Genomic DNA, 11,454 nt, shown 5'->3' on the forward strand with positions numbered 1-11,454 from the left:
CGTGCGGATGTTGAGTCGCCAGTAAATCGTACACATTCAGAGTGGTATATGTGGTTACAATTGATACATTTTATGCGTTTCATCGTCACACTAATGTGTGCTTGGCACGCTTCACAAGTTGCAACCATTGCAAATTTCGTTCACAATTATTTCCAAGGAAATATATATTGATGAAAAAAAAATGTGGAACGCGCGGCGAGATTCGAACCAGGTTCCGCGTTGAGCTAGTCGTTGTAGTTACCAACCGGCCGCGGAACGTATTACAATAGCGACGAATTAATAGAGGCGTATTAAGTTTTGAGCGATATTGCGTGACAGCATTAGCAGATTATTTCATAGGTACCCACATTTATTTATTAATGCTACCAAATTCGTCACTGGACCGTGAAGTTTTTACACTGATTTTAGTACTTTTTCAAGATACTTTGATCAAAAAACACTGATCACCACACTATTTAAATGGTTAACTTTGAGCACTTAACACTTTTAATGTAATTATAGCAGTAAGTTCGTTGATTTAAAATTTTAAATACAGGAGCTATCGATATACGTCTACTCTGTTAAATGTCAGATGACTATCCATGTCCAACAATCCTTCCGCAGGTTCCCCTACGGAAGGATTGTTGGACATAGCGAGTTGTTACGACTTTTACTTCCTCTAAATGATCAAGTTTGGTCAACTTCCCAGCAACGCCGACGGACGCGAAGCCACCGCGTGTCGGTCCGAAGACCTCACTAAATCATTCAATCGGTAGAAGCGACGGGCGGTGTGTACAAAGGGTAGGGACGTTATCAACGCGAGCTTATGACTCGCGCTTACTAAGAATTCCTCGTTTATGGGGGATAATTCCAAACCCCAATCCCCAGCACCAAGGAGTTTCAACGGGTTGCCCGAGCCTCTAGGCCAGGGAGAACATGTTGATTCCTTCAGGCCAAAATGGCGAATATCAAACAGGCACAAAAGTGTTCACAATGAAAAACAGTGTTCGCTTTCAAACTTACCCAGTCAGTTCGTCGCCTATATTATTTACTATTTCATCTTATGACTACTCACTCCACGTTTCATACTAAACTAAATTTCAATTTTTACTTAGGCAGTCCCGCCCCTTATTACGTAGTATTTACATCCTCTTTGATGAATATCATCATGATTCATTGATTATTTTTTTAATAATGTCATGACAACCACTGACAGTTGTAATGTATTTCTTAATACTGTCGACAAACTGTCAAATATATTTTACATTAGTGCAGTGTTACAGCTGGTTCAAATGTGGTAGTTGTTATTATGTTGAGAGGTTCTATTTTGCCTGAAACAAAGCCCGTGTATCTTCTTCCTAAAGAGAAAAACTCTTGTGTTTTAATATCTGATGTAATTATTTTGCAATGTAAGTATAAGAATATGAAGAAAACTGTATAAATCCCTACTAATACTATAAATGTGTTCTTTGAGATTGATTATTACGCTTTTACGCCGGAGATAATGAACAGATTTTGATGAAATTTTATACAGCGATAGACTAGAGCTAGAGAAAGGACATGCTACATTTTAGCTTCAGTTTTATTCAGGATCTGTTGAAACTATCAGGCTAAAATGTATTGAACGTTTTGTTAGCCTTGATAACATGTAGTTGAAAGGTTAAGATTTTAGATTAAGGATTGATCTCCGCTGCGCTGCAGCCGCAAAGAGCGGCCAGTCTCGAACAATGTGTGACGTTGACATGCCACATGTTCTGTTAAACTTTACTAATAATTGAAACTAAATAAAATAAAAACTAGCATTTGATTCTACTTTTTTAAGTTTTAATACTTAGCCATACGTAATTACAGTTTGTTATATATAGACGACATGTATAGCCGAGTGGTTAGCGATCCTACCTACTAAGCTAGAAGTCCCGGGTTCGAATCCTGGTAGGTGCAAGCATTTATATGATGAATATGAATGTTTGTTTCCGAGTCATGGATGTTTAAATGTATTTATGTATGTTTATATGAATTTATGTATGTTAAGTAAGTATATTGTATTAAATATATCGTTGTCTTGTAACCCATAACACAGGCTATATATGCTTAACTTGGGGCAAGATATATTGTGTAAAAGTATGTCAATATTATTATTATTATGTAGCCATAACCTTCACTTTTCGGATTAGTTATGGTATATTTTGTTCAACTCTCAGGTTGTTATGGCTAACATGATCTTCTGGTATACCTAACACATAGATGGGCTGCGGCTATTGAAAGCAAGAGGGAAGGCCTGGCAGTTAGCCTGGATATAGCGCAGGCCTTTGATCGTGTATGGCATAAGGCGCTCCTCTCTAAACTTCCATCATTTGGGCTTCCCGAGAGCTTGTGCAAGTGGACCTCCAGCTTCCTCACTGGGCGCAGCATACAGGTCGTTGTCGACGGACATTGCTCGAACCCGAAGCCCGTGAATGCTGGAGTGCCCCAAGGCTGTGTGCTATCTCTTACGCTGTTTCTTCTGCATATCAATGATATGTTGGACACCTCCAACATTCATTGCTATGCAGATGACAGCACTGGTGATGCCGTATACACGGGCCATGCACGTCTCTCTCGGGAAATCGTCGACCAGTGCCGGGAAAAACTTGTGTCTTCTATCGAGTCCTCTCTTGAGAAGGTCGCGGAATGGGGTAAATTGAACCTTGTCCAATTTAACCCCCAGAAGACTCAAGTTTGCGCGTTTACCACTAAAAAAACCCCATTTGTCGCATCACCGCTTTTCGACAACACTTCCCTAAAAGCCTCGCCTAGTATCGGAATACTGGGTCTCGAAATCTCGAGCGATTGCTAATTCCGTGGCCACCGTGGTAAATAGCTCGGTAATACTTCAAGCCGGCCCACATTCTAGCGCTCTACAAAGCGCAAGCCCGGCCAGATATGGAGTATTGCTGTCATCTCTGGTCTGGCGCACCCCAGTATCAGCTCGATCCATTTGACCGCGTGCAACGCAGAGCAGCGCGAATTGTCGGGGACCCAGTACTCTGTAAACGGCTGGATCACTTGGCGTTGCGTAGAGACGTCGCTTCATTGTGTGTCTTCTACCGCATTTATCACGGGGAGTGTTCCGAAGAGCTGTTTCACCTAATTCCTGCCGCCGAATTCCACCTTCGCACGACACGCCACAAGTTAGGATGTGTGGCGGTCCTCCACAGTGCGGTTTACAAGGAGCTTTCTTCCACGTACTACAAAGCTGTGGAATGAACTTCCTTGTGCGGTGTTTCCGGGACGATACGACATGGGTACCTTCAAAAAAAGCGCGTACACCTTCCTTAAAGGCCGGCAACGCTGCTGTGATTCCTCTGGTGTTGCAAGAGAGTATGGGCGGCGGTGATCACTTAACAACAGGTGACCCGTACGCTCGTTTGTCCTCCTATTCCATAAAAAAAAAAAAAAGAGAACTAGTTTTGACGAATCATGCAAGTGGCTACGAGAGTAACGTCTGAAGTATTTTGCATTTTGAAGAATTTCGGTTGTTTTCCGTGTAATTTATACTTCAGGAATCACGTAATGAAGTACAGTCTGTAAATAGTTTCCCACCATATTCTATCGTGTTTGCCTACCTTAGGTCGTCATCACTAGTTTTAGTCCCACAGACTCTCGCTATGTCCAACAATCCTTCCGCAGGAAACGGAAGGATTGTTGGACATAGCGAGTTGTTACGACTTTTACTTCCTCTAAATGATCAAGTTTGGTCAACTTCCCAGCAACGCCGACGGCCGCGAAGCCACCGCGTGTCGGTCCGAAGACCTCACTAAATCATTCAATCGGTAGTAGCGACAGGCAGTGTGTACAAAGGGCAGGGACGTAATCAACGCGAGCTTATGACTCGCGCTTACTAGGAATTCCTCGTTTATTGGGGATAATTACAAACCCCAATCCCCAGCACCAAGGAGTTTCAACGGGTTGCCCGAGCCTCTAGGCCAGGGAGAACATGTTGATTCCTTCAGGCCAAAATGGCGAATATCAAACAGGCACAAAAGTGTTCACAATGAAAAACAGTGTTCGCTTTCAAACTTACCCAGTCAGTTCGTCGCCTATATTATTAACTATTTCATCTTATGACTACTCACTCCACGTTTCATACTAAACTAAATTTCAATTTTTACTTAGGCAGTCCCGCCCCTTATTACGTAGTATTTACATCCTCTTTGATGAATATCATCATGATTCATTGATTATTTTTTTAATAATGTCATGACAACCACTGACAGTTGTAATGTATTTCTTAATACTGTCGGCAAACTGTCAAATATATTTTACGTTAGTGGAGTGTTACAGCTGGTTCAAATGTGGTAGTTGTTATTATGTTGAGAGGTTCTATTTTGCCTGAAACAAAGCCCGTGTCTCTTCTTCCTAAAGAGAAAAGCTATTGTGTTTTAATATCTGATGTAATTATTTTGCAATGTAAGTATAAGAATATGAAGAAAACTGTATAAATCCCTACTAATACTATAAATGTGTTCTTTGAGATTGATTATTACGCTTTTACGCCGGAGATAATGAACAGATTTTGATGAAATTTTATACAGCGATAGACTAGAGCTAGAGAAAGGACATGGGCTACATTTTAGCTTCAGTTTTATTCAGGATCTGTTGAAACTATCAGGCTAAAATGTATTGAACGTTTTGTTAGCCTTGATAACATGTAGTTGAAAGGTTAAGATTTTAGATTAAGGATTGATCTCCGCTGCGCTGCAGCCGCAAAGAGCGGCCAGTCTCGAACAATGTGTGACGTTGACATGCCACATGTTCTGTTAAACTTTACTAATAATTGAAACTAAATAAAATAAAAACTAGCATTTGATTCTACTTTTTTAAGTTTTAATACTTAGCCATACGTAATTACAGTTTGTTATATATAGACGACCTGTATAGCCGAGTGGTTAGCGATCCTACCTACTAAGCTAGAGGTCCCGGGTCCGAATCCTGGTAGGTGCAAGCATTTATATGATGAATATGAATGTTTGTTTCCGAGTCATGGATGTTTAAATGTATTTATGTATGTTTATATGAATTTATGTATGTTTAAGTAAGTATATTGTATTAAATATATTATCATTGTCTTGTAACCCATAACACAGGCTATATATGCTTAACTTGGGGCAAGATATATTGTGTAAAAAGTGTGTCAATATTATTATTATTATGTAGCCATAACCTTCACTTTTCGGATTAGTTATGGTATATTTTGTTCAACTCTCAGGTTGTTATGGCTAACACGCTATACCAAATTTTACATTGTATTGCATTCTGTACCTACGAAAATCATTGTTTGTGAGTACCTACTTTAAATGTTAATTTGTCATGTGACAATAGGTCTTAATGAGAATGAAGTTAATTTTATTGAAGTAGGCGTTACTTTGCGGAAATCCATAATTATACAAATGATTTGAGTTTTCTTTAGTGTTAATGCCGCCAATATTTGTCTTTAAACAATTCGACACGTGTTTCGCCTCTACACGAGGCATCCTGAGAACATGTTGAGTCGCCAAAGTCTGGCACGAGACTGTTTCAGTGTTTAAAGGCAAATATTGGCGGAATTAAAACTAAAGAAAACTCAAATCATTTGGATGAGAATAAAGTTATTTAAACCTAACCCATGCGTAATCGAACTGTTGGCTCAGTTGGAAAGAGCGCTCGGACGGAACCCGAGAGTTCGCGGGTTCGAGCCACGCATCGTTCATAAATTTTGGTTACAAATTCATTGCATTACAGGTTTATTCGTCTTTGTCGGTGCTTCTACAATCATCTTTTGCGTGTGGACACCAGAGCATTCCACAGAAGACTACGACAAACTTGCCCGCATCATGTACTTGTACGATCCTCTGGCCTGCGGCTACAACCTGCGAGGGTCGAGCTCCATCACCACGCTGCAGCTCAGTAATGAGACGCATGGATTGAACCTGCGGCCTATCAAATACACTTCGGCGATTATCACTGTGTCTACCAAACTGTCTTCAAAGACCAGGAAGTACGTTGTGAGTTTATATTCATTTCACTATTTTACTACCAGTTGGAGGCTCCTTTGCACAGGATGACGGCTAGATTATGGGTACCGCAACGGCGCCTATATCTGCCGTGAAGCAGTAATGTGTAAGCATTACTGTGTTACGGTCCGAAGGGCGCCGTAGCGAGTGAAATTACTGGGCAAATGAGACTTAATATCTTATGACTCAAGGTGACGAGCGCAGTTGTAGTGCCGCTCAGAATTTTTGGGGTTTTTCAAGAATCCTGAACGGCACTGCATTGTAATGGGCACGGCGTATCAATTACCATCAGTTGAACGTCATGCACGTCTCGTTCCTTATTTTCATATTTTTTTTTTGTTAATATTTAAAAAAATACCCATTTTATGCAATTGATCTGCTTGCGATCATTTTTGATGACTAAGAATTGCATTCACTTAAATTAGTCCACGTAAATCGTGTATGTTAGTGAATGCAAAAATCGCGTACACCTTTCTAAAAGGCTGACACCGCTCCTGTGGTTCCTCTGGTGTTGCAAGAGAATGTGGGAGGCGGTGATCAATTAAGATCAGGTGACCCGTACGCTCGTTTTTCTTTCACTTTCGTAAACAAAATATTAAGGAGGGTAGAGGTAAGGAGTATCATCTCATATGTGAGAAAAGGCGAAAAAGTGTCCAGCTTATGTAGTAAATAACAGTTCAGAATCCTTCCACAATTGCGCTGATGTAGGCACAGACTAACAGAGACTAACGAACAGCAATTCATTTTTATGTATATAGACTTGGCGCGTCTTTTAAGATTCACCCTGATGCTACTGTAGCGCCACCCTTATTAAATACCTACATTTTGACGGAAACTTTTTCATATACACAGATGATTCTCCTCTACCCTCCATATCTAAAATTTGTGTTAAAGAAACTGTCAGTTTATATTTTCTTCATCTCATTTTATTTTTCACAGTTACATAAATCTCAGCATATTTATCCACGTGATATGGCTTATCGTTGCGTGCGCCCTACGTATACTTAGATTTGCGAAGAAACTTCGGATCTTAGTGTTAACACTCAACGCGACCTTCTACGTCACCGTGTTTGTCATTCTGTTCGACATCTCAATGGCTATTGTGTACATCGCTCACGTACAGCAAAGTTTGACGACAGGTATATATGCTTATAGTTATTATTATGTAAGAAAGTGAAAATTATGACTTTTCGAGAGCCGACTCTTCTATGGATCCCTTTTTTGATTGAACTAGTTAAGCCAGGAGCTTTATACAAAATAGCAACCTTGCCAAAACACGGCCACGCTTTTCTATTTCCCATTCAGCATAACAGCAACCTTGCCAAACACATCCATGCTTTTCTATTTCTCATTCAGCATAACAGCAACCTTGCCAAACACATCCATGCGTTTCTATTTCCCATTCAGCATAACAGCAACCTTGCCAAAACACGGCCACGCTTTTCTATTTCCCATTCAGCATAACAGCAACCTTGCCAAACACATCCATGCTTTTCTATTTCTCATTCAGCATAACAGCAACCTTGCCAAACACATCCATGCGTTTCTATTTCCCATTCAGCATAACAGCAACCTTGCCAAACACATCCATGCTTTTCTATTTCTCATTCAGCATAACAGCAACCTTGCCAAACACATCCATGCTTTTCTATTTCTCATTCAGCATAACAGCAACCTTGCCAAACACATCCATGCGTTTCTATTTCCCATTCAGCATAACAGCAACCTTGCCAAACATGGCCACTCTTTTCTATTTCTTATTAAGTATAACAGCAAACTTGCCAAAGCACGGCCACTCTTTTCTATATCTTATTCAATATAACAGCAACCTTGCCAAACACGGCCACGCTTTTCTAAGTCTTATTCTTATAGCGTAACAGGAACCTTGCGAAAACGAGGCCACGCTTCAATACAACTTATTTTTAGAGTATAATAGCAACCTAGCTAAACCCAGCAAAACTTCACCATGACTCATACTTACATAATAGCAATATACTACTTAATAGAGACCTAGCCAAGCCGGCAACTCTTAACTGTGACTATTGCATAATAACAAACTTAATAACAACCTTGCCAAAACGCGGCAATACTGCACTATAACTTATTCTTTACGCATAATAGCAACCTAGTGTTCCGAAGAGCTGTTTCACCTGATTCCTGCTGCCGAATTCCACCTTCGCACTACACGCCACAAGTTAAGATATCATCCCCACCATCTGGATGTGTGGCGGTCCTCCACAGTGCGCTCACAAAGCTGTGAAATGAACTTCCTTGCGCGGTGTTTCCGGGACGATACGAGATGGGTACCTTCAAAAAAAACGCGTACACCTTCCTTAAAGGCCGGCAACGCTCATGTGATTCCTCTTTTTTTTTATGGAATAGGAGGACAAACCAGCGTACGGTTCACCTGATGTTAAGTAATCACCGCCGCCCACATTCTCTTGCAACTCAATTCCTCTGGTGTTTTCTATAAAAAAAAACCTAGCCAAACGCGGCAGCACTTCACTATGACTTATACCATAATAGCAACCGTGTGAAAACCCAGCCATGCTTTATATATTACTTATTCTTAGGGCTACATTTAACAGGCAAACCACGGTGGCGCAACCAGTCGCTGCTACCAACAAAATGTATTTTTTTTTTATGAAAACAAGGAATGAGATGAGCAGGACGTTGAGCTGATGGTAACTGATACGCCCTGCCCATTACAATGCAGTGCCACTCAGAATTCTGAGAGGCACCACAATTGCACTCGACACCTTGAGACATAAGATGTTAAGTCTCATTTGCCCAGTAATTTCACTAGCTACGGCGCCCTTCAAACCGAAACACAGTAATGCTTACACATTACTGCTTAACAGCAGAAATAGGCGCCGTTGTGGTACCTATAATCTAGCCGGCATCCTGTGCAAAAGAGCCTCCCACTGTATACATCTCTTTACAGAGTTACTAACCTGGTATCCGTTTGGTTGCGGAAACATTTTGGTGTCGTGACCAATACGGACGCGTCATGGCTCTGGTGTATGTGTGGTGTCTAGTTTGGTAGCTTTCGGACACCACGTGGTGTCCCGGTGAAATATAGCGCTTAAAAAATATAATAGCAGCCTTGCCCAAACTGGGTTGAATTATCGATTGTGGCGCCTTCTTATAGTATTAAAATAGTATGTTAGATTGGGACCTTGCCAAAAATCTTTATTTTAGTATTTATAAAAACATTGATGCTATTTGAAGATATTTATTGTAGACAGTATTTTCGAATGATGAAAGACGAAGATGATCGATCTAAAGTACAATAATTGTACGTGCGACAACGTTACTTATCAACTTGCACTTTGAGAGAACGCCAAGTAGGAAGAAAATGAGTATGGCTTTAGAGGTCTTCGAAAAAGAAATAATCTCAAAGAAAAGGAATGTGAAAAAGGATCACATCCTATCCCGGTCACCTGAAACGATTGCGAGAAGCAACGGTTCGGTGATTTTAATAAAAGCATACCGAATATATTTTAAAAGGCGTAATTCATGTGATTTTGACAGCGTTTTCATGCTCAGATTTAGGTGCAGCTTCATCGGTAACTTTGGTACTTCTGTGGCCTTTATACTTGACGGGCCTAAGTCACTGACCTCTTATACATCGCTGGACTGGCTGGCTGGCTGTCCAAATATACCCGATAAGTCATTCTTATCGCCTTATAATGGGTCGCGTGAATTTCAATTTCCATACAAACTTCTATCGCTGGTAAGCTATACGTCGTCCCATTGACAGACAGCGTGTACGGATAAGGTTAGTTACCGTCGATAAGTTTATTGGGACAGAAAATTCAACGATAGTTACGATTTTTATCTCAAGTAAGAGATAGGCTGAATATTGGGAACGGCCGTAAGTTATAAAGAATTTTGACAAGTAAACACTAATTCATAATTATTTTTAATCTGTTTATATTAAACATAGTTCAATTACATAATTATATACAGGGATGATTTTAAGACTCAGCGGATGGGGTGTTGAAATGAAGCTGAAACATTTCGACAACTTTGGGGGGTGGTATCCAATGGTAGCGTCGCTTTGCTGGCTTCGTGGAATTATCATATTTATCATCAACATATACATGGCAACGGTAATATTATTTATGCTACGGCGACTGAGAAAAAGTGAATTTAAAAAGAAGTTGAACCTGAGAGAGAACCTTCCAATTCCTGATGCCAGCTATGACTTAAACTTGAAGAACAATGTGCTTTATTTTCGCGCTGGCGAGAATGAACCTATAGTTATGAATAAGCCATTTGAAAGATCGTATTATTGACGCATTTAGCAAAATAATTACCTATTTTTATGAAACATGAATTTTATTTAAAACGTCGTATAAAAATATAGATTTATATTAAAACATGACTGAGCACATAGGTATTACAAAATCGTTGCTTCTTAAAACTTTAATAACTTTATGTTAAATTTTTATGGAAAAGGAGGACATGCAAGCGTAGGGGCATCTGGTGTTAAGTGATCACCGCTGCTACATTCTCTTGCAATAGTATACACAGGGAGCGTTGCCGGCCTTTAAGGTGAGGTGTACGCACATTTTTGACGGTACCCATGTCGTATCGTCCCGGAATCACCGCACAGGGAAGCTTATTCCACAGCTTTGTAGTACGTGGAAGAAAGCTCCTTGAAAACAGTACTGTGGAGGACAGCCACACATCCAGATTGTGGGGATGATATCCTAACTTGTGGCGTATCGTGCGAAGGAAGGAAATTTGGTTGCTCTGCGTTGCACGCGGTCAAATGGGTCGAGCTGATACTAGGTTGCGCCAAACCAGAGATGACAGCAATACTACATATGTGGCCGACCTTGCGCTTTGTAGAGCGCTAGAATGTAAGCCGGCTTGAAGTATTGCCGTGCTCTATTTATGATGCCCAGCTAGCTTTACCCTCCAGGTGGCCACGGAATTGGCAATCGCTCGAGATTTCGAGACCCAGTATTCCGATAGCGCGAGGCTTTAAGGGAAGTGTTGTCGAAAAGCAGTGATACGACAAATGGTTTTTTTAGTGGTAAACACGCAAACTTGAGTCTTCATTTCATAAAGATATCCTAATTTTTTAGATAATGATTAGATAAGTGTCTAAGGAATAAAACTTAGAAGACTTAATTAAAATCTATACTTAGTTAGTTCATATTATAATATAGTTGTTTTTCCTGATGCGTGCACTTATGAACCCCTCCATTATTTTCTTGATTGAAGAAGGTATTGTAGCATTGTAAATAATAAATCAAGATTAAAATTGACATAATAGCCATTTAGAATTAGATAATCTCTTTCCTTGTTCTCACAAAGTAAAATGTTCAAAGGAAAGTCTGAAGGTAAAACCAGTAACACAATTTGTCATAAATCACTTCGAAAATTCCAAGTTATAAATGAAATTCAATCTTTGAAGGAAAGCATTAAA

General features: G+C 40.2%; 2 protein-coding genes across 2 annotated transcripts in view; one reads left to right on the forward strand and one right to left on the reverse strand.

Moving 5' to 3' along the window:
• Positions 1 to 11,454, reverse strand: part of LOC126974412 (uncharacterized) — a 375,370-nt gene that overhangs the window by 211,530 nt on the left and 152,386 nt on the right. The window lies entirely within an intron of this gene.
• Positions 1,262 to 10,312, forward strand: LOC126974321 (uncharacterized). The gene is made up of 4 exons (XM_050821780.1): positions 1,262 to 1,388; positions 5,740 to 5,995; positions 6,951 to 7,150; positions 9,984 to 10,312. Exons 1-4 carry the CDS (start codon positions 1,289 to 1,291, stop codon positions 10,310 to 10,312), a joined length of 885 nt encoding a protein of 294 aa, XP_050677737.1. The 5' UTR covers positions 1,262 to 1,288.

This window comes from Leptidea sinapis, chromosome 32, assembly GCF_905404315.1.
Source record: "Leptidea sinapis chromosome 32, ilLepSina1.1, whole genome shotgun sequence".
Taxonomy (NCBI): Eukaryota; Metazoa; Arthropoda; class Insecta; order Lepidoptera; family Pieridae; genus Leptidea; species Leptidea sinapis.

Bases quoted from the DNA above. Each gene is read 5' to 3' on its own strand.
- LOC126974321 (XM_050821780.1), top strand. From the start codon at position 1,289: ATGTTGAGAGGTTCTATTTTGCCTGAAACAAAGCCCGTGTATCTTCTT. The intron at 5,996-6,950 runs GTACGTTGTGAG...TATTTTTCACAG, and splicing joins CTGTCTTCAAAGACCAGGAA to TTACATAAATCTCAGCATAT. The intron at 7,151-9,983 runs GTATATATGCTT...AATTATATACAG, and splicing joins ACAGCAAAGTTTGACGACAG to GGATGATTTTAAGACTCAGC.